General features: G+C 43.0%; 1 protein-coding gene across 1 annotated transcript in view; it reads left to right on the top strand.

Annotated features, from left to right (window-relative positions):
- The window catches only part of LOC138965606 (dentin sialophosphoprotein-like), a 45,841-nt gene that overhangs the window by 19,567 nt on the left and 2,000 nt on the right, over positions 1 to 24,274 (top strand). Inside the window, exons 4-5 of the mRNA XM_070337786.1 lie at positions 20,366 to 22,171; positions 24,073 to 24,274. The exon at positions 24,073 to 24,274 is cut by the window's right edge and continues 1,456 nt beyond it. Coding sequence (XP_070193887.1) covers positions 20,366 to 22,171; positions 24,073 to 24,274 — 2,008 coding nt within the window. The remainder of the gene's footprint in view (positions 1 to 20,365; positions 22,172 to 24,072) is intronic.

The raw sequence follows: 24,274 nt of genomic DNA, 5'->3' as shown, positions 1-24,274 counted from the left end.
CTTATGGAATGCTGCTTGCTTTTTTTGGTGCCTTTATTTGCAACGCGTTTGCTTTTTTCTAATGATTTTCATCTGAAATGCCTGCATGCTTTGGAAGATATATTCACTTCCTGCACTCTTTTCTTTCACACACACACACACACACACACACACACACACACACACACACACACACACACACACACACACACACACACACACACACACACACACACACACACACACACATTAAAACTGAGTGTGCTAGCTTTAGTAATGCAATGCTTATTGATCGTATACTATTTTCATCCTATTCATAGTAACTGATTTTCTGGTCATTATTAGTACATGTATGTTCATTTTTATAATAATCTAAAATACATTTTGACTGCTGATGATACACACAATGTTAAAAACAAAAGAGACCCTCACTCGCCATGACCAAGACAACAGAATTGTGGAATGTTCGCCTTTGAAAGCATATTCGAAACTAACACAGAAAACGAGACCCCCAAAAAAATCAAATGCAGAAGGAGGAATTTCACAATAAATTCAGTGTATGTTTCAATTTGATTAATTAGGTCACAGCTAATATTCACCATTATCCCATGACCTGCCTCTTTGTCTCTGTTAGCTGAGGAGGTGATTATTCTGGATAATCCATCACAACCATATGGATAATCCATCACAACCGAGTCTCGATCTCACCTGTCATTGGTCATTGTCTTTGATCTCAGAGTACTATTGAATAATTTATAGAAGTCATCTGCATATTTATCGTTAACTTGAGACTCGGAGACTATACTTTCTTTAGCAAAACGATTGAAATATTCTGCGGTATAAAAGTCGAACTCACGTTTAGCTAACGATCTACATACATTATAACATTGAAGAAATAAAGAAAACAACAAAGAATACACATAATCTGCTGGGGTGAAAAGAGCTGAGTGAAGATTATGAGTTGGCCGAAGCGGTGAGAGAGAGAGAGAGAGAGAGAGAGAGAGAGAGAGAGAGAGAGAGAGAGAGAGAGAGAGAGAGAGAGCGATAGAGACAGACATTCAAGGCGCACAACTCTACTCTTCATAGGCAACCGCTTAGATCAATTCCGACAACAAAATCCTGATTCAAAATCCTGAGCGACGAAATAAGAATTAAACTAAAACAGTATGCTTACAGTTTTGTTCATTTGCTATCGCTTTTAGAGCATTGATTGCTAAATCTGGTTCAACAGAACAAGGCTGTCCCATCTGTCGTCTGCTGCAGATCTGTCGTCTACTGCAGATCTGTCGTTTGCTATCACCGGCTAAGCTTACTGATCAAGTTGACCAGCAACATGGAAATTGCCACTTACAAAGTTGGAGATACGGTTAAAATAAAAGGTGGCGAAGAAGGTCGGATCTTGTGTGTGTTATTTTTCAATTTTAAAGTAAACAACGGTGTCTAGGTTCAGGTCATGCAGGCAGATAGATTTACAAGTTTTGACCTACATTGAATAGACCAGCAGAACAAAACTAAGCTTACCGCAGTACAGTACAGATAACTTACTGGCCTAAGACTGAACGACAGACATCAAAGTAAGGCTCACCTAAATGACGATTGAAGCTAGAAGTAAGTAATCCAAATTTGAACATTGAAGCACAACAGCTCGAATAAGCACAAATTCAGCAATCATCATCATCGCTTGTAAAATCACACACTCGCAGTCTTTTTGGCGAATGCCTCTGACAACCGACTTGGGTCACCGACTGAAACCGGCCGGTAACTCAGGGACGTAGCACCCGGTAGGGCATGTAGGGCGACCGCCCGACCACTTTTTCCGTAAAAAAAAAAAAAAAAGAGAGAGAGAGAGAGAGAGAAGAGAGAGAGAAGAGAGAGAGAAGAGAGAGAGAGGGAGAGAGAGAGAGAGAGAGAGAGAGAGAGAGAGAGAGAGAGAGAGAGAGAGAGAGAGAGAGAGAGAGATCTACCAACAGAACACCCCACGTAGTATTCACGCGATGGCATAAGGTCGGTTTTTTTGGTTTTTTTTTGTGTGTGTTAGTCTTGGTCAACTGCTGGAATAGGATGACGTCTTATTTTGACGAGAACGTCACACGTGACGAGTTCCGTCAGGCCATAAAAGTATTGGCGCCAATTTAGTGAAAATTGCTTCTTCGTCCGTCTGCTCCCATGAGAAACAATGGAGGTAAGAAATGTTTTGTATATTCTGTGTGTGAAGCTGGGGTCAGACTGAGGGGTGAGTGATTGTGTGTCAACCGTAAGTACGCCATAACAATTGAGTAACACAGTAACTTGTGGGGGTAACAGTGTCACATGAAACAACATGTAGAGAGAGAATTGAACAATGGACACAAGTGTGCATCCTGGTTGTGATGGATCGAAAACGCGCTAAAAATATTCTGACAAATCCCTCTATTTTTCAGTCATCACTCAGGCTGCCAATGTTGATGGCTGGACGGATCAATAAATTGCTTGTTTAGAAGTAAACCAGTTTGTCAATCCTTGCTTTTTAACACACTAGACAATAATGAAGACGAAAGTCATTTGAAGTAAGTGCTCATCACATTCAACGTATCGGAATTTAGATATAAATGTAAGTCGATTGATAATCACTGATACATTCACCAGCCCGTTGTTTGGTGGAGGATGGAAAGATGATTAGATGGAACTGAGCTCAGAAGGCACGAAATCGCATCATGTTTTCTTTCTTTTTTAGACCATTACAAGGGGACGGGAAGGGGGGGGGGGGGGGGGCGGTAGTGTAAGCCCCATATTTCCTTAGCTGTCTCAGCATTTTGTCTTCCATTTTTTTCCGCCCTACCACTTTTATTAGGTGTGCTACGTCCCTGTAACTGCACAGTTCCAAAGGCATTGAACTGCGCAATCTCTGTAATTCGTGTTCTTAAGCAGTATTGATGACTAAATACAAAAGCAGACGTTTTATGGCGCGTTTACCAAAAAGACAAAAAGGAACTCGTTTCGCACATGAATTTGATGACACGATTTACGGTCGCTGAAGGTTTGGCCAGCAGAAAACAGGCACTCGCAGAGTTTGTGTCAAAAAGTGGTGTTTTTTTTAATGAAAACGTCGGAGTAATGGGATAAAAAGCCTACACACCTCGTCCTAAATATCGTGCATATTTTCCCTCGGGTAGATTTCCAGGTATTACCTCGCCAGAGGCTCGGTAATACCTGAAAATCGACTCTAGGGAAAATATGCACGATATTTAGAACTCGGAGTGTGTAACCTATATATATCACCATTTCTGCAAACTGCATACATTCCATTTGTGGAAACTTGGAGCATATGAATTGAGATGAATGCTCGTGGAAATAAAGAATGTCGTGCAGGAACCTTAGTAATAATAATAATAATAATAATAATAAATAATAATGGACATTTGCTATAGCGCATAATCATATCTATGCTCAATGCGCTTTACAATATTCATTTCTGCCGTGTGAGATGGAATTTTTTACACAATATATCACGCATTCACATCGGCCAGCAAACCTCAAGCCTATTAGGGCGAGCATTCACATTTCACGGCCTTTATTCCAAGTCACACGGGTATATGGTGGACATTTTTATCTATGCCTATACAATTTTGCCAGGAAAGACCCTTTTGTCAACCGTGGGATCTTTAACGTGCACACCCCAATGTAGTGTACACGAAGGGACCTCGGGTTTTCGTCTCATCCGAAAGACTAGCACTTGAACCCACCACCTAGGTTAGGAAAGGGGGGAGAAAATTGCTAACGCCCTGACCCAGGGTCGAACTCGCAACCTCTCGCTTCCGAGGCAAGTGCGTTTACCACTCGGCCACCCAGATCTCCAACTTAGTGTGAGTTATAGATACGGTTCAATGTACCCTTGTGGCTTACCCGTGTAAGGTAAAGGTAGAGGTAGTCACATAAGGCCAAACAAAAATATATGTTGGTTTAGGGTAACCCGACCGACCTTATTATTTCATATATTGGGGCGGGGATGTAGCTCAGTCGGTAGCGCGCTGGATTTGTATTCAGTTGGCCGCTGTCAGCGTGAGTTCGATCCCAGGTTCGGCGGAAATTTATTTCACAGAGTCAACTTTGTGTGCAGACTCTCTTCGGTGTCCGAACCTCCCCCCCCCCCCCCCCCCCGTGTACACTACATTGGGTGTGCACGTTAAAGATCCCACGATTGACAAAAGGGTCTTTCCTGGCAAAATTGCTTAGGCACAGTTAATAATTGTCTACCTATACCCGTGTGACTTGGAATAATAGGCCGTGAAAGGTAAATATGCGCCGAAATGGCTGCAATCTACTGGCCGTATAAAATTTCATCTCACACGGCATCACTGCAGAGCGCCTAGAACTGTACCCACGGAATATGCGCGATATAAGACTCATTGATTGATTGATTGATTGATTTCCCGCCGACCCTAAAACTTCGTTTTCATTTCTCAAAAAAACTAAAACTGTTGGCACATTTTGCGAACCATACCGAGACTAAGGGAAGTAACCCCCTTTAAAATCGACTAAATTATATTTAAAAAATTATTTTAAGAAAGCCGACCTACCGACCTTAACTTTTTTGGGTCACTTTTACCCCAAACCAACATATATTTCGTTTTGGCCTAATCACTTTTGGTCGCAGCCGAACGAGATGTAAGATATCTCAACTGCTTTGTTTTAGGGGGCAAATACAAATACCCGACTTTCCGAACGCTCTTTAGTCCACCTAGTTGGAAATTGGTACCTGATATCCTATTTCGGACAGGGGAAGGCAAAGGCAGCGAGGGAGGGAAGTGGGCACCGCCCTCATAAAGCTGGCCCGAGAGTAGTTCAAATCTCTAACCCATGTAAGAAGAGTTGTTAATTAACAATACAGCTTATTGCTCTTTTCAACTCAGTACCCCACGTATCTGTTTGTGAAATCCGGTTTTAGTTCTTTTGATTTCAGAATGTTGACGTTTTATGTCAGTTTTTATAAGTAACAATATTTTATATATATTCATAACATTTCGTGACAGCTCCAGAGAGTTTTCTTTTTTTCTTTTCTTTGTTTTTTTTTCTCACCCCAGGTATAATGTTTGTTATGCTTCATGGGCATGGTTATATTTGCTGATTTTTGAAAGTGTAGTTCGGGTGTTTTTTTGTTATCGTTTTTCTTGCATATATCTATAAAGGGTACCAATTGTGATGGAACCAAAGTCAATCTGTTAGGCTTGTTTATGCTGTTGTTGCTGCTGCAAATTAAGAATGATAAAAAAAGTTTCGAAAATAGATCCAGCCGAACTAAGGAAGACAAATAATGTAATGATAGAGATTGTCTCTTCATGTCTGTCTGCCACGTGCCAAGTATACATCAAAATGTTACTTTAGAAATAAAAGAAACAGCAGTCACTTACTATCGTCCCTTCTTTTCCCGCAGAGAAAAAATAACACTTTTGGTTGAAATACGATTTATTATTTAAATAAAATATCACAAACATAAATGAATACAATGTATAAGCGAAAAAGTAGGACCCGAACTCAGACAAGAGCGTATTTTCCTTTTCCCAATAAACGCATAAAATTAACACGAATAAACATAATGGTGCACATTTCAAAATGAATATGCCACAGACGTTTAGTACCAGGAAGAGCTGAACAGAAAACAGTACAATTTTCATTGTAATTTAAACCAAATCTTTGTTGTTGTCTTTCCTCCAATTTCCTTTTGCAGCCCTGTTTTACACGCACAGTTCTATCACAACGATGCTTATCTCATAACAAAGCTTGCAGTTGATTGAATACTCTTGGGGTTATCCATCCTTTGCCTAATTTTCTTGTAAAGCGATCTAGCCCCAGTGCTGTTTATGGCCCTGAGCACTTTATTGTTCTCTTGATTGGAGTGGCATGATTTAACAGGCTCTTAGCAAGCGCACTCACGAATTGATTTAGACTCGAGCAGCAATGCATGGCAACGTGTTTTGGCTCGCTGGAAGTGTTCCAAGCATATCTTTTTTAAGAGCTCTTCCTCCTCCGAGCATGTGAAATTGATTCCCACAAATCCTCGTGAAATTGATTCCTCTGGCACTTCTAAGCATGTCCCCTTCTGTACTTGGCTTTTCGATGGCCCTTGTTTCAATTATCTCATTCCTTGGGTTGTGGTTTAGTGTGATGTGAGGCGGAGGGGCCCGGGGTGGGTGGGGGGGGGGGGGGGGGAGGTTGAAGGTGTAGAACCAAAAGCAGGATTTTGAATAAATGAATTAGTAGTTTACGGCCGCTAGTTGTAATTGCATGATAATACTGATGTCTTTTGGTTGAGTAGAAATAAATATTGCGATGAGGGGGTGGATAAGGTATCAGGATTTAAGGGCTAGAAGCAAAATTAGAATTTTTTTTAAACAATGTTTTATTAAATCAAACATGATACAATAATACAACGATAAACAATAGTGAATTGTGAATGATGGTTCAGCGACATAGTTGTTGTGACTGCATTTTTAAAACGGATATTTTGTCGGTTTGAGTATAACTGAGAGACAGGAAAACACAGCGTAAATGAGTCTGCCAGTCCGTCTCTCTGTCTGTTTGTCTGTCCTTGATTCTCAAAATTCAAACAGTCAATCCATTGACAATTGGATTTTTCTAGGAAATAGCTGATTGATGGATGTTATGTGTTAAACTGCAGTATAATTATATGGGTAAACAAGATATTTCGCTGGTTGTAGTTAACTGTCGCTTTGAGACTCAAGTAGGCGCACCAGCAAAATAAACTATGTATTTTTATAAGTTGCTGGCAATGACAAAGGATTGCATGAGGTTATGGCAGCTAGAATACAACACCAGCATACACAATATCAGGCAATGTTATCTACTGCCAGTTGTGCGGGCTCGGTTGACGCCTCCAAGTTATGCATAACACTAAGCAAGGTTACGCAAGTCGGGAAGGCTGTCATCTCGTCACTGACCAAATGTAACGGTGCTAATGAAACAGGGCCATAACTGGCAGCTGCTCCGACAGAGAACTGAATCTGTCCGAGTTAGCATAACACTAAGCAAAGAGACGTCAGTCGCGAAGGCTGTCATCTCGTCACTGACCAGTTGTAACGGTGCTAATGAAACAGGGCCATAAGTGGCAGCTGCTCCGACAGAGAGCTTAAGGTATTCCAGTTATACAAAGCACCGGAGCTTCTATCAAACATACGTGGCATCGGCAAGTCTACCGAAGCATATTCGCATTTAAATTAAGATTTTTCTGATAACAAGTTCCTGTGGTGACAGATTCCTTTCAAATAGCGACTCCAGTCTGGCATATATTTATCTGTGTTCCTTTTATAGGGACATGAATGTTAAAGGTACTGAACTTGTCAAATCCAGGTGCACGGAGCCCCTGGGGCTTTTAGTCATACCTCAGGCAGCTATCCGTTAGAAGAACTACCAAGTTTCATTGACTTGCACCCAAAGAGTCAAGAACTGCGATTTTTTTTACGAATTAATTTCGTACTCGGACCCGGCTGGTCTTGGCCTATTTTTGGATCTAAATTTAGATCAGGTAGATCACCACATCATGCACAAAAAGACACGTCACTAAGCAAACTATGTCAGACGTCATCATGAGTTTGTGTAAAAAAAAATGGAAGCCGGAATCACTCAGTTGAATCGAACTCCGACCAAACACCACGTAATAACTAGGTTAATTTATGCACTCGCGTGAACAAGAAACTGTCGAGCTTCACAGATGTCGTCGTTGGGTAGTTTTGGGTTTGTTTTACTACCATAGGAGGATTTTTGAACTGTAAATGCACTCAGCTGCAACAAAAACGCAAAACGAAGGCTGTGAGCTGCACTCTGGAAATTGCCAATCTTTCTTATAAACCGGAGGGAACCTGTCTATGAGAGTAAAATTACTGTCTGACACATGGCTATATGTGTTCTTCAAATAGGGACATGAGTGTTATGCTGAAAAATGCCAATCTTTCTCATACACCGGAGAGGAACCTGTCTATAAAAGTAAAGGCACATGAATAAGATATGTTTTCTTTAAATAGGGACATATATTAGTGTTATACTGGAAAATTGCCATTCTTTCTAATAAACCAGAGAAAAACCTGTCAATAGAAGAGTAAAATAACATATGTGTTCTTCAAATTGGGACATGAGTGTTACACTGGAAATGACCAATCTTTTTCATAAACCGGAGAAGAACCTGTCTACAAGAGTAAAATAACATTCTGGCTCATGTATAATAATTATGTAAGATAAAATAAGATTAGATTTCATATAGTCCTGTGAGGTTACCCCCATGGAAATTCGGGCTGCTTTCTGACTGGGGAAAGCGAGCTGCCACACAGTACAGCGCTACCCAACAAATATTTATTTGTCCTGCATGTGCGTATTCATGTTTCCAAGCCCTGATGTGTTCTTTTAATAAGGACATGAGTGTTATACTAGAAAATGCCAACTTTCCTCAGAAACCTGAGAAACACCTGTTTAGAAGAGTAAAATAACAGTCTGGAACATGCTTATTTGTGTTCTTCAAATAGGGACATGAGTGTTCAGCCCTGAAAGTCCACAAAACTGTGAACTAGCCTTTGGCTAGTGATTCTGAAAATGTACTAGCCAGAGAGCAAACTTTACTAGCCAAACCAACAATTTGTTTCAGCAACTTTACGCGCATTATTTTGGCGAATAGATGAACATTTTTACTCGCTAGTTACAAGTTTCTACACGTCATGGCGAGTAAAATACTCGCCACTTTTAGGGATAGAAAATGCTTGCTAGCCTTTCTCATACACCAGAGAAGAACCTGTCTATAAGAGTAAAATAACATTCTAGCACATATATATCTTTGTTCTTATACTTGAAACTGCTAACCACCGGAGAAGAACCTGTCTATAAGAGTAAAATAACATTCTAGCACATATATATAGAGAATACTACATGGCTTGCTGTGTCGTACTAGATTTACACGAGTTGTTTTTTTAAATATTGAACTGCGAGCGAAAGCGAGCTGTTCACTATTTGAAAAGGCAACGAGTGTAAATCTGGCACGACACAGCAAGCCATGTAGTATTCTGTTTATCCTACATACTGTACTTACGTGTATTTTCCTGAAAATGTCCTGCAGTCGAGGCAGCTAAATTGAAGACGCTTGTTTTGGAACCTCGATCTCGTGCAATCTATTACGTCAAAGCAAAGAAACGTCACTCTGAAAGTGTGGCGTGACGTGTTAGTTCTAAAGATTCATCGAGGGTAATTGGCGAGCGCAATTTTTGTTTCTATAATGACGTTTGTCTCGGTGACTTTGGATTCATAAGCAGTGGAAAAACAGGTCCCTGCCAGACTTGCTTGACATGACCTCATTTACATGATATACACACGTGTGATTTGAACGATTATTATCTCACGGGTGTCTCTCTCACGTATGTAGGATACATCTTTGTTCTTATACTTGAAACTGCTAACCACCGAAAAAGAACCTGTCAAGAGGAGTGCTGCAATAGTATAATCTCCTCTTCCTCTTGCACCTGTTCTTTCTTCTTCTTCTTCTTCTTCTTCTTCTTCTTCTTCTTCTTCTTCTTCTTCTTCTTCTTCTTCTTCTGCGTTCGTGGGCTGAAACTCCCACGTACACTCGTGCTTTTTGCACGAGTGGAATTTTACGTGTATGACCGTTTTTTACCCCGCCATTTAGGCAGCCATACGCCGTTTTCGGAGGAAGCATGCTGGGTATTTTCGTGTTTCTATAACCCACCGAACTCTGACATGGATTACAGGATCTTTTTCGTGCGCACTTGGTCTTGTGCTTGCGTGTACACACGGGGGTGTTCGGACACCGAGGAGAGTCTGCACACAAAGTTGACTCTGATAAATAAATCTCTCGCCGAACGTGGGGACGAACTCACGCTGACAGCGGCCAACTGGATACAAATCCAGCGCGCTACCGACTGAGCTACATCCCCGCCCACCTGTTCTTTCAATTGCCTCGGGCAGACTCGGGCACACTGCTTGTTTTGACGTCGAGTGGGCTGAGTTCTTTCACAATCTTGACGGTATCATATATCGTGTATATATATCTCGTGTATGTAGATCTCAGTGCGAATCAGATACCGATATGCGATGTGTTGTAGATTTTTTTTCTCATGGGAGTATGGTTGTCTTCTGCCTCAACTACAGTAATGTCACTGGATTGTGAGCACTGACTTTACAAAGCGAAAGTAACGATTCCTGGCACATACTTGACCGGAGAAGAGATGAGCCTCTCTAGAAGAGTAAACTAATAATCTGGCAAATATTTATCTCATCTACAGGCATACAATGTAAATTGAAGTGTTACACTTTTGAACACATTTTTTTTTCAAGCAGTTTGTTACATACTGCATAAATCTCCTGACAAAAGCAGCACACATGGTAAACAAGGAATAGTGTTTACAACATGGGCTTCTTTGGCAAGTAAAATAATATTTTATTCCAGGCAGTGTTCACAACTGGTAACACAAAGTGTGTTCAAACGTGGAACACTTCAATTTAGAATGTAAGTAATACGTACGACGAAATATGTGACCCTCCACCACGAAATGAGTCACATGTCACCTCGCGCGGTTCTGCGCTAGGCTTAATATAAGTCCGGGGAGTGTCTGGTAACAGTGTGAGGGTCACCTTAGTCACAGGCTTATAACTCAAACAGTTTTCGCTCTTTTCTAAAACGGGTTTCACCACTGGATAGAGCATAAAAAACTCTTTAGAAAAATGTAAAAATATGAAAATCATGCAAAGGTGACATGTGACTCATTCCGTGGTGGAGGGTCACATATAGTTTACAACGTGTGCTACTTTTGCTAGTAGAATTATATAATACTAGATGAATACCCGCTTCGCCGGGTACGGTTGCGCCGGGAAGAAGTCGAGCCGAATACCCGGCTGCGCCGGGGACCCGGCTTTGCCGGCGCACCGCACGGAGGAAGGGAGATAAACGCGGCTGAAAACACTGGAGAAGATAAGGAAGAGTTACTGGGAATGGATCCAGAGAAAAACCAAAATCGGTTCAGCGCTGCGCGCTGAAAGCATGTGTTGAAATATCTCATCGATGAGGTTGTGTCCGGGGTGTAGCTGAATACGGTCTCCAAATTTGAAAAAGATCGACCGAGAACTTTGGCCGTGCATCGCGAACAGACACACAGACACACAGACACAAGTCGTATATATATATATATAGATTCCAGGGAGTGTTCACAACTGGTAGCAAAAAGTGTGTTCAAATGTGGAAGACTTAGGATGTTAGTAATACGTAACACCAGATAGAAGTTAAGTTGAAAAGAGAGAAAGAAAATGACAAGAGAATTATTGATAAGCGTCTGCTGTTCGTTGAGGCAGAAATGAGCAGTTGCGCAAGATGAAGAAAGCTGGGTGAAAGGAAGAAGGCTAGAAACTGATTTTTTTTTTAATTGGGAAAGCTATACAGTTTGGCCAGACATGAACACAACGAGGGAAAAAAGGAAGGAAGGACGGAGTTTAGAAAAAAAAAAGTCAAAACTTGACTAAATGTAAAAAGAGAACTTTTGACAAACGATAGATTTTGTGGAGAAATGGACACAAAAACAAGTGTGAACACGAGCACAAGTAGAACAGAAAAAGAAAGAATAAAGGATGACGAGAGGGATGTATGAAGGAAGGAAGGAAGGAAGGAACGAAGGAAGGAAGGAACGAAGGAAGGAACGAAGGAAATGGAATGAGAGTTCTCGACAAGCGATGGAATTCAAACCGAAATAAAGGTGAAGAAAGATACAACGAAATAAGGGAAGTGACCGCCATACTCTCTGGCAAATCTGTCACCAACCCTTTTTTTCACCGGTTGCCAAGGGCGACGCACTACATCTCGTTTTCCAAGCCGGGTGTACAGATAATAACGGTCACACAGCAGCGGATGTATATATCGGGTGGATTGTATACCCTGACAACTCTTCATTTGTCGCCGTGCGCACCTATCTGGGCACCTGCATGCTTACTTGTCTCAGTTCTGAGTGCTACAGCTAGGTAAATTGTTCATGTTGTGCGTTGTTCTGAGGTGATGCTTTTCACACAACGGATTTCTGCGCTTTTCGTGCAACGTTGAAATGTGTCACCATGCGGTTTGTGAGGTTTTACTTTTAAAAGGTTATAATTAGTAACGTGAACTTAAGGTTTTAATTAGTAAAACAAAATAAAAATGAAAATGTAGCTTACTCATCAGAAACATGGACAAACATGTTTGATTGTCCATATTTCTTGTGAGTACATTTTAATTGTTATCATGTTCTATAGTTCTCCTCACCTGCAGTCACGTGTTCTTATTTTAATTAGTACCTTGAAGAACTTGATTCTTATTTCGTCCAGACAGCTATAGGTACTGATAGAGTGTAAGCAACTCAGGTATAAAAGGATATTTGTGACCCTCCACCACGGAATGAGTCACATGTCACTTTTGCATGATTTTCATATTTTTACATTTTCCTAAAGAGTTTTTTATGCTCTATCCAGTGGTGAAACCCGTTTCAGAAAAGAGCGAAAACTGTTTGAGTTATAAACCTGTGACTAAGGTGACCCTCACACTGTTACCAGACACTCCCCGGACTTATATTAAGCCAAGCGCAGAACCGCGCGAGGTGACATGCGACTCATTTCGTGGTGGAGGGTCACATTTGGGACGCTAACTGAATATCACCGTTTGCCAACGCGAATGGAAAATGTCTATCAGAGCTTTCTACATGTATTTCAAACTTATTTTAGATTTCTTGACGTCTATGTCAAATGTGTCTCAGGTTTATCTACATGTATGTGAAATATACTATCATTTAGATAAGTTTTCTCTGCATCTACATCAAACGTATCGCAGTTTTCATCAAGTCTATGTCAAATGTAGGTTCTATTTTCCTACGTCTATGTCAAATAAAAGCTCAGATATATATGCGTCCATGTCAATTGTAACTAGCCAAGATTTCCCTATGTCTAGGTCAAACACAATCTCAGATTTTTCAGCGTCAAATGTAGCTGCTCAGATGTGTATCCATGTCATGTGTCGGTATGAATTCAGTAATATTAACACAAATTGATGCAATAGTAAACTTCAATGGGCAATACTCGAAAACGAAAAGACAGAACACAAAATGTAACATGACAAGGAAAGAAGGTTGCTTCTCTCTGTCAACAACGTAGCATTGATTCAGCCGCACGTTTGCCATTTTAATTCAGCGAAGACAAAGAGCGAATGCACGTCGACTTAAATAATCAATATGGTACAATTCCTGCTGCAAATATTGCAATTTTAAACTAACAATAAACACAATCCAAACATGGAACAAGGTCGTTGCCGTTGAAGCTGCTTAAAGCCAAATATAGATAGACTCACGTGCATTTCCGCTGTCATTGAAATTCAGTTGAGAGAAAGAGCATTTGTGCCGAAAAAAACCTTTACCGACGCTGCAACCGTAGGTGAAATCATTCTTTTGAGTTATTCTTTTGACAATTGGTTCTTGTTGTCTGGTCGTTGATTTTTATTTTCGTATAGTGTATAGTAGAAAGCGGACAGTTTTCTCTGTGGCCAGATCGATTCTGTATAGCTAACGTCAGGTAAGGATGTTCAATGTTTACCGTCCAATCTGGAATTGTTATTTCGATGAAAACATCATGTGTTTTAAAGCCACATGAATTCAGTTCTTGTTGCAGAACGCACGTGCGTGCGTGCGTGCGTGTGTGCGTGTGTGTGTGTGTCTGTTTGTTTAGTGCTTTTGTTCATTTGTATTATGCTTTTGTGTTTTGCTTTTATTCTATAGTATGCAAAATGTTATGTAGACGTATTGTATGAATCTGTATTGCTCTGTTCGTAAACTGAACTGTTGGTAGATGTTAAAACCCACCCTGATGGTCGGTAACATGCATTACAAATGAGAGCTGGAATTTGCTTTCTTTCAAAATCAGATGCTGGAAGAATCTCCATATACTGTGTTTTTGTCTTTGTGTTTGTGTCTTTGTGTCTGTGCGTACATACTGTTGACGTCTCTGTTTTCAAGTGACAATGCTAGTAATCAGCCCCGTTGGACTAACTATATTCATTATTAGTGACAGCTTTAAATACCAGATTGATCGTGTCAGGTCCCATCATAACAACGTCGACCATGAATGAATGTAAAATGTCACGTAGCCGACATTATTGTTTCTTTCAAAAACCTCTGTCTGTCTTTGCCCTTCCTGCCTGTCTGCCTGTCTGTCTGTCTGGCTGGCTGGCTGTCTGTCTGTCTCTGTCTGTCTGTCTGTCTGTCGGTCTGTCTTTGCCCTTCCTGTCTGTCTGTCTACGTCTGTCTGTCTGCCTGTCTGTCTGTCTGCCTGTCTGTCTGTCTGTCTCTGTCTGTCTGTCTCTGTCTGTCTGTCTGTCTGTCTGTCTGTCAGTCTGTCTGTCTCTGTCTGTCTGTCTGTCTCTGTCTGTCAGCCTGAGTATTTCTGTCTGAATATAATTATATATGTCTGTCTGTCTGTCTGTCTGTCTGTCTGTATCTCTCTCTTTCTCTCTCTGGTATATTTGTAGATTTATTTGTATATATATATTTGTATATATTATAGTCTACATAACATGTATATAACAAATAAGTAAAGTCTCTCTTATTCTGGCGCTCTATTGTGGAACTCCATTCCTGATATAATTAAAATGCAAGTCAATGAAACATCATTCAAGGAACACTACATGCTGTTTCTCATTCGAAACCTGTAAGCACTACTATACTATTGTACAGCTGAAAAAATATCAATACTCTATAATTGTATTGAAACATGATCTTACATAATGCAATGAGGACTTCTATTTCTTCTTGCTATTAATCGAGTTACCCTCAATGGGCGAGGGCCGGATGAAAAAAAGCATGTTTACATTGCTTATTCTGTTACCCTCAATAAACAAAGTTCAATTCAATTCAATTTAATTCTCTCTCTCTCTCTCTCTCTCTCTCTCTCTCTCTCTCTCTCTCTCTCTCTCTCTCTCTCTCTCTCTCTCTCTCTCTCTCTCTCTCTCTCTCTATGTCATTCCCTCTCTCACTCTCTCTCTCTCTTGCTCTCTCTCTCTCTCTCTCTCTTTCTCTATGTCATTCCCTCTCTCACTCTCTCTCTCTCTTGCTCTCTCTCTCTCTCTGTACCTCTCTCTCTCCCCCCCTCTCTCTCTCTCTCTCTCTCTCTCTCCCTCTCTCTTGTTTTAAGATGACAAGCTGCTAGGTCAACAGAGCTATTTTTCACGCAGGATCTCAATTGTCATGGAAACACGTTCTTTTCCTGTCGGTATTTTCTGAGCGACACCAACCTTTGTGTTCATCTACTTTAGACGTTCGGTCTCCCCCTTTGACATTTAACAGCGTCGACCTGTTACTACAATTCTGTAAATTACCACTGGCTGGACATTGACATAAATTACCATCTTTACGCGTATTCAGCTTGTATCAACTCGACTTCTGATTGTGTAGAACAAATCGTTTGGCATTTAAATGCATTCACGTGCTGCGTTGTGCACTGAGTTTAGCACGAAGAGTTGCCTACAGAGTCATCAACTGAATTCTGTTTTGATGAAAACGGGAACAGGTGCTTTTGTGACGTTGTTGACAAATCGTTGACAGCGTGCATGGAATTTCTGAGCGGCTGCTTGCATGCATTTTTGCGTTGTTTATGGGCAGAATATACCTGCGCAGTTTCAGCGGCACAGACGACGCACTGCCTATTATTTATGCCGCGATAGGGATTATGACGAGTACTTGGCCTGTTTTCCTTTCATGCAACGTGTAGCGGGCTGGGATAATGTGCAGTGCGTCGTCGGTCCTGCTGAAGTTACATATGATTGTGAGCGGAGCCCCTTACCAGTTTGGCTTTCATTCTGCACTAACGTTGCGTTCTTGACGAAGGTGTCCTTTTTCTTGCAGGGTGGTTACAAATCGTTATTTTCTAGCTTTTGCTATCTTTGGAGACTTGTGGTGTAGTTGTTTTTATTTCTTCGTCTAGGTTGATGTGCGTTATCTTGAATGGGTAGCAATGCTGCGATTCTTTCTTATAGAAATACATATTGATAGACCGACTCTGAATGTGTAGTTTTAGGCATGTTGTGAGCAATCGCTTTTCATACATTTCTTCTGAACTTACCTTTGGGAGAAATGCGTGTGTATGTAGTGCAATTGCCCTTTCAATCTCGGATTTGTGTTCAGTGTAACACATGGTCGTTTTTTCCAAGTGTCCAAGCTGCAGGCGTGGGAATTGTCCACCGAAAGGCAAATTTCCGCCGAATTTTATTTTCGTTCCGCCGAAAAGGCAAAAGTGTCCGCCGAAATAATAAACGGGGGAGGCAAAAATGGTTATGAAAACTGAATTTGACAATTTGGGTTCTTTGGAGACATTTTTCCGGGGGGGGGGGGGCATGCCCCCAGACCCCCCTAGTAAGGCTAGGCGCTTCGCGCCGTCGACTTTAATATTACTTACAAAATGTCAGCCTTTTCTACTTTTATCAATTCCCATGCCTGAAGCTGAAAAAGGAGTACTTTTTCATTCATTGCTTTGAGTTAGACATTGAGTTTACGTCTGAGTCAAGACGAGTCTTTGATGTTTACTTTAATATTTTACTCACGAGTAAAGACGATCCGTTTGTTGTTTATACTCTGTGTCCTTTGCATAACCATCCATTAGTATAGAAAACACAAACGCCACAACAGTCTCCACACAAAAAGAAGTTAGTAATTGGATCGTTTAGTTATAGACAAAAAGAAACAATTAGCCTACTGGTCGTAGACCTAATGGTCTTTGTAGTGGGCGGAAATAGTAATAACGAGAGATTCAAAATAAAAGGAACAGAAGAAACATTTTATCGTCGATTTAGTACAGCAAAAATGATATTGATTTCTAAAATCTACATGCATGAGAAGGAGCTCGAAATTCGTGGATTTTCGATAGTATTGTTCTGACATCTTTCATTAAACCTTCCACTATGTAATTCTATCGTTTTTGGCTCACGTAAGTGTAGCCTATGCGATCGTAACTTTGTCTGTCTGTGCGTGCGTGCGTGCGTGCGTCTGTGCGTGTGTATGTCTGTGGTAGAAACTCTAACATTTGAAGACGTCACATTACATTGACGTCACATTATGACGTAAGAGGGTTAGACGTCACGCGAAGGAAGTACTGACAGTCTCGGTCATTATTATTTTGAGCGCGCCGAGACTAGTTGGCAGTCGTGTCCTTGTAAGTAGGCTACATGCAGACAGACAGATTTAGATCTAGTGTCTCGCTTTCTTGCACAGTTTCACCTATGCTCTTTCTGTGTGTGTGTGTGTGTGTGTGTGTGTGTGTGTGTGTGTGTGTGTGTGTGTGTGTGTGTGTGTGTGTGTGTGTGTGTGATTGAGTTTGTGTTACTGTTTGTCGATTTCTTACGCGAGCCTTGATGGCTTCGCCTCTTGTTGGATTTTGTTGTGCTTTTGACACGTTGGCAGTGTAGGTCTACTTGGTTTGGATTCCGCAACAGTCTCAGGTTGACCTTCCGTTTCGAGGTTCCTTCTTATTCCGACTGTCGATTTCAGGAATCACATTCACTTCGTTGTAATATTTCGCCTATAGGATGCTTCATCTGTCTGAGAAATGCCATTAAACCCCATCGTGTGACACTATAATTATTTCAAAGCACCAAGATCGATTTGACGAGATTTTTTTGCTTGATTTGTGAACCACGAGAAATGCTTGCTTCTCTTTATGGAACGTCTTGATCTTGTTTGTGAAATATAGTGGCTTTTTCTGTCTTAAAAAGCACACCATGGTTTATCGGCGTGCGTTTGCCGTGAAGTGTTGGTAATTCTTATTACCCCGCGAGGGCATCCTTGAGATATTTTAACTGTGCGGCAACATTCTTTTTGCACACTTTACACATTAAGTTAATCAAAAAGTTAACTAATGAGCCAGCGAATAAGTTCAATAATGAAGTATTGAGAAATGTCTCGTTTAGTTTTGCTCGGCCCTTTGTACAGACCATAGACATTCATTGCCTGATATTTACACTGTGCTTACCTGTTTCATAGTACAAGGTAGCTATGCATTCCTGTTTTACAGTGGAATCAAGTTACGCTAACGAAAGTTAGCTCTAAATGTACCGTGCATGTTCTGAGGGACTAAAGGGTTCGGGTTTATGTTTCACACAAAACTCAAGCTCTTCTCTCTAGGTTATATTCATTGAGATGCAAAATCTGCTGTGGCTCTACTTGTTCTGAGACTTCCCCAGGTTATGATGCACCACGAGGTATGATACGATTGATCGAATTGGTTCAGGTGGAGTGTCTGAAATATAATCACAAGTGGCATACTACCGGTCTTACTTGCAACCTTGCAGCCATCGATTTTAGCTCGCACTGCCTTGCATGTGTGGTCGCCGCCTGCGGTATTGTCACTGCCAGGCAAGTGCTGGGCTGCGACGCGCACAAACAATGTTCTCAGATCGTTGTAAGCTTCTTCTTCTTCTTCTTTTTCTTCTTCTTCTTCTTCGTCTTCTTCGTCGTCGTTCATGGGTTGAAACACCCACGTTTACTGACCGGCACGGTTGGCCTTGTGGTAAGGCGTCCGCCCCGTGATCGGGAGGTCGTGGGTTCGAACCTAAGACTTTAAAATTGGCAATCTAGTGGCTGCTCCGCCTGGCGTCTGGTATAATGGGGTTAGTGCTAGGACTGGTTGGTCCGGTGTCAGAATAATGTGACTGGGTGAGACATGAAGCCTGTGCTGCGACTTCTGTCTTGTGTGTGGCGCACGTTATATGTCAAAGCAGCACCGCCCTGATATGGTCGGCTGGGCGTTAAGCAAACAAACAAACAAACCCACGTTTACTCATGATTTTGCAATGTGGGTTTTTACGTGTATGACCGTTTTTACCCCGCCATTCAGGCAGCCATACGCCGCTTTCAGGGGAAGCATGCTGGGTGTTATCGTGTGTCTACAACCCACCGAACTCTTACATGGATTATAGTATCTTTTCCGTGTGCACTTGGTCTTGTGCTTGCGTGTACACACGAAGGGGGTTAAGTCACTAGCAGGTCTGCACATAAGTTGACCTGGGAGATCAGTAAAATCTCCGCCCTTAACCCACCAGGCGGTTGCGGCCGGGATTTGAACTCACGACCTTCCGATTAGGAGGCCGATGCCTTATCCATTAGGCCACTGCGCCTGTCAGACCGCTGTAAGCAAATCTGGGTGGTGTCGTAAAATCAATTACGTCACAAAATGTCAGGCCCTGTAAACTAGCTGTGTCTGCGCGGCTGTATGTGCTAAAGTTTGCCCATGTGGCTTTTTGTGTTTTTGTCTCGTAAATTAAGGGAGATAATGATAGTTGTTGGAGACAGTGACCTTTTCCTGACATATCGATTTTATTGCTACAAAGTTTGGGTTGTTTTTTTGTAACCGCGTTTGTTGCAACGAACCAAAACAATAACAATAAAATAATGCAGACGAACAGAGGACAATCTTGACATTCAAATAGACTAGGCATTCACTTTAGTCAATAGAATGAAAAGAAAGGTTTAAACGAAGCCCTTGAAGCTCATATGATTACAGGAAAGGATTACATGAAATGACGATTATTATTTATTTTTATTTATTAGTGAGTATTTCTACGCACCTCCCAGAGGGAGGCTCATGGCGTTTACAATATGCCGTGTGAGATGGAATTTTTTACACAATATATCACGCATTCACATCGGCCAGTAAATCTCAAGCGTGTTAGGCGAGTATATACTTTCACGGCCTATTATTCCAAGTCACACGGGTATTTGGTGGACATTTTTTTTTATATATGTCCGCCCCGTGATCGGGAGGTCGTGGGTTCGAACCCCGGCCGGGTCTTACCTAAGACTTTAAAATTGGCAATCTTGTGGCTGCTCCGCCTGGCGTCTGGCATTATGGGGTTAGTGCTAGGACTGGTTGGTCCGGTGTCAGAATAATGTGACTGGGTGAGACATGAAGCCTGTGCTGCGACTTCTGTCTTGTGTGTGGCGCACGTTATATGTCAAAGCAGCACCGCCCTGATATGGATGGCCCTTCGTGGTCGGCTGGGCGTTAAGCAAACAAACAAACAAAAAAATCTAAGACAGAATAACAAAGGGAACACGGTGTCTAGGTCAGAAGACAAGATTGAGCGAGAGGAGAACGTGTGGTTTCCTTGCATAATAAAGAATAACAAGTGGTATGAGTGAAAAATCAACTTTCATCCTCAAAACCTACTCAATTAAATTGTCAGTATGCTTGTTTTGAACTAGTCTCCTCCCTCAAATAAAAAATATAAACAAGCAGCAGAAGTCAAAAAGCGAATTTCACCCTCCAAAACATCTTTCATTCTCCACATACTCAATGAAATATTCCGTGTGCTTATTTTAATGTTTATCTTTTTCTTTCATTTCAGGTCCAGGGGCCAATTTACCCAAAAGCGAGTCTGACGATTTCTCGGATCTGGCCTCGGACCTGGACTTCGACGAGATCGCCTCCGAGAGGAGTCGTCCAGATGGTTCCAGCACCGAGGAGATCGCGCGAGACTTCTGCGTGATCGGTTACCCGGGGCAGGGAGGAGGAGGAGGAGGGGGCAGGGATCCTGGTAACTATGGCAACGGAGGTCAGCGCGGGGACAGGCGGCAGAAGCACAGACCCAGATCCCTGAACCTGTCCCGCTCCCACAGTTCCACGTCTGACGAGGAGGGAGAGGGGGAGAGGGAGGGAGAGGAGGGCAAAGCAGGGGAGGAAGGGATGAGTAGAAGTGGGGGAGGGGGTGAGGCGACGACTATGGGGGCCCTGTGTGTGGGCGACAGAAAAGACAAGAGAAGGGACGATCGAAGCGGAGGAGGAGGAGGAGGAGGAGGTGGTGGGGGAGGTCTTCATCGCAAAGACAGCGGGGACACTGGTAGCAGCAGCAGGGCAGGCAGTGAACACCACATCAGCGCCCAACAACAACAACAACAACAACAACAACAACAACAACAACAACAACAACAGCATCATCATCACCACCAGCAGAAACCGGGCACAGCCACGTCCCACGCCCACCCCCATAACCACCCCAACCACCACCACCACCACCAGAGCCACCCACCCCCGACCCATCCCCACGGTCCGGTGCACCAGCTCCGAGACCCCAACGCCATCATGCCTTCAGAGTTCGTGGACGGCAACAAGGTCAACAGCCCCACCCCGCCCCGCAGCCCCAGCTGGCGAGAGGGTCTGGAGTCCCCGCCTTTCTCGCCGCGACGGAGGGACTCCTACCCTGGGAAGAAGTCTCGAGGGTCTCCCGTGTCGCACAAAGACAGCAAGCTGCAGTTCACGTACGGGGACATCTCCCCGCCGTCCAGGCAGATGTCTCTGGAGGAGATGTGCGACGTGCAGTTGGGGGCTACAGGGGGTTACGACGGGGCGGGGTTCAACCAGATGAGCATGAGCGCCATAAGTCACCGACTGTCGCCCAAGTCCCCCGAAGAGCTGGAGCAGAGGTTCACCTCCACTACCGGTCAGCCGTTGATGTTTGAGATGCCCCCTACCCGGGGTGCCAAGACCGGGTCTTCCACCCTGCAGTCTTACGGAGCAGATGTGGTGTTCTCCACCACGCACGTTCCCTGCTCCTCCTCCCCCTCCTCCGCCCACGCCTCCTCCTCGGCTCCTGACTACGGCGGTCAGAGCGAGATGACAGGCCTTCCCCACTCCACCCCCCTCATGGATCTCGCCACCTACGCCGCCACCGTCGCCAACAGCACCAACTGCCTGACCTCCATGAGCGTGTCGCCAACAACCCTCCTGCCCCCTCAAGGCGCCACGGGGCTCAACCCTCACCACACGGAACCTCTCTCTCCTGACTCCGTCGACTCCACAGACTCTACCTCTTCTCCAGTCTCCCCAGGCTACTACGACAACGCCTCGTCCACCTCTGAAGACCTCGAAGAGCTGGAGTTAGCTGACCCTGCAGCCAAGTCCATCGACATGGGGTCTGGCAAGCGCCAGAAGGCCAGACCCCCCTCCACGGACTGGTCGCCGGTGATCGACCTCTCGCCCATCCTGGACGTCTCGCCCTCCGTGGAGGAGGCTGAGCAGGAGGACATGCTGGCCAAGCAGCGGGAGGAGCTCCAGCGTCAGAGGTCACGTGAAGAGTCGGAGGACATGGAGCGTGAAGAGGAGGAGGAAGAGGAGGATGATGACGTGACCATGTACTCCATGTCCAACTCCATGTGTTCCAGGTAATGGACGGTTTACTTTATTTTTCTTTTTTCTTTTTTTTTCTATCTTTTTTCTTTTCTTTTTTTTTTCTTTTTTTTTTTGGGGGGGGGGGGGGGGCATTGGGTTTTGGTCAGCGAGGTCCTTCGTGTTATTATATATGTCAAATTTGTACCATTTTGCTTTTTTCTGCTGTTGCTGTTCTGGCGTTCATTCTTGATTGTTTATAGCTCAGAGCTGCGTAACTGTATCCCTTATTGCCAGAGGACAGGCGGAGATTGCAACAAATTGTGACAGCCGATTTTACACACACACACAAAGCAACTACTAATGGTCGTCATTATCACCAGAGAGTTATCTTCCTTCGTGCAGTGTAACATGCTAGATTCCTTCGTGACTTCCGGGACCTCGTGACCAACAACCTATCTCTGACCTAAATTCTGGATACGAATGCACCGAACCTAGGCTGGCTGCTAATGACATGTAATAAAAGATCGTCCTTATGATCATTGGTTAGCTAGCCTTACCGCAGTATTTAGCATTATGATCAGGTAGATTCATTTCTGACTTCCGTAGCTTGGTTTTTGATGGTTGTTTGTCTTCTTTCTTTCCCTTTCTACAGTGTCCTCTTCTTTCTTTCCCTTTCTACAGTGTCCTCTTCTTTCTTTCCCTTTCTACAGTGTCCTCTTCTTTCTTTCCCTTTCAACAGTGTCCTCTTCTTTCTTTCCCTTTCTACAGTGTCCTCTTCTTTCTTTCCCTTTCAACAGTGTCCTCTTCTTTCTTTCCCTTTCTACAGTGTCCTCTTCTTTCTTTCCCTTTCTACAGTGTCCTCTTCTTTCTTTCCCTTTCAACAGTGTCCTCTTCTTTCTTTTCCTTTCTACAGTGTCCTCTTCTTTCTTTCCCTTTCTACAGTGTCCTCTTCTTTCTTTCCCTTTCTACAGTGTCCTCTTCTTTCTTTCCCTTTCTACAGTGTCCTCTTCTTTCTTTCCCTTTCTACAGTGTCCTCTTCTTTCTTTCCCTTTCTACAGTGTCCTCTTCTTTCTTTCCCTTTCTACAGTGTCCTCTTCTTTCTTTCCCTTTCTACAGTGTCCTCTTCTTTCTTTCCCTTTCTACAGTGTCCTCTTCTTTCTTTCCCTTTCTACAGTGTCCTCTTCTTTCTTTCCCTTTCTACAGTGTCCTCTTCTTTCTTTTCCTTTCTACAGTGTCCTCTTCTTTCTTTCCCTTTCTACAGTGTCCTCTTCTTTCTTTCCCTTTCTACAGTGTCCTCTTCTTTCTTTCCCTTTCTACAGTGTCCTCTTCTTTCTTTCCCTTTCTACAGTGTCCTCTTCTTTCGCCGTGGACGTAATAGCTGGCAATGGTTTACTATTGCGGGATTTGCTCTCTTCCTGAGTTATTTAGTGAAAACCACACAGTAAAATTATTTCTGACTGCCACAGCCTTGTACTTTGTTCATTTTTTTTCTGAGGATGAAAGTCACCTGTGTACACTACATTGGGGTGTGCACGTTAAAGATCCCACGATTGACAAAAGGGTCTTTCCTGGCAAAATTGTATAGGCATGGATACAAATGTCCACCAAATACCCGTGTGACTTGGAATAATAGGCCGTGAAAAGTAAATATTCGCCTTTAATTGGCTTGAGATTTACTGGCCGATGTGAATGCGTGATTATATTGAGTAAAAAATTCCATCTCACACGGCAGAAATTAATATGTAAAGCGCTTAGAGAACGTCAAGCGCTATATAAATCGCCCCATACATACATACCTCTTCATGTCAATGCTTGTTATTCTCTCAGGTGCCAGGAGACTGGTTCCCCATACCTCTCACTTACTCTATTACACATGTATGTATGCATTTAGAGCGCTAACTTCCCTTTCTCTATCAGATCTTCTGTGGAAAGTGTTTGAATTTTCAGCTTCTGACAACCATATATCTGTCTTTCTTGTCTCCAGCCAAGACCAGAGCGATACGATCCTCAACCCCTTCGCCTTCAAGACAGAGCGTCGCAGTGGGGAAGACAGCTCAGACGGTCAAGAGATGATGGACTTCTCTTCCTTCAGTTCCCTCCGTCGCTATGACAACCTGGAAGACATCAGCCGCATCGGGGACACAAACCA

Source organism: Littorina saxatilis, linkage group LG4 (genome assembly GCF_037325665.1).
Source record: "Littorina saxatilis isolate snail1 linkage group LG4, US_GU_Lsax_2.0, whole genome shotgun sequence".
Lineage (NCBI taxonomy): Eukaryota > Metazoa > Mollusca > Gastropoda > Littorinimorpha > Littorinidae > Littorina > Littorina saxatilis.
The sequence above is the reverse complement of the archived record's forward strand: the minus strand, read 5'-3'. Positions and strand labels throughout refer to the sequence as shown.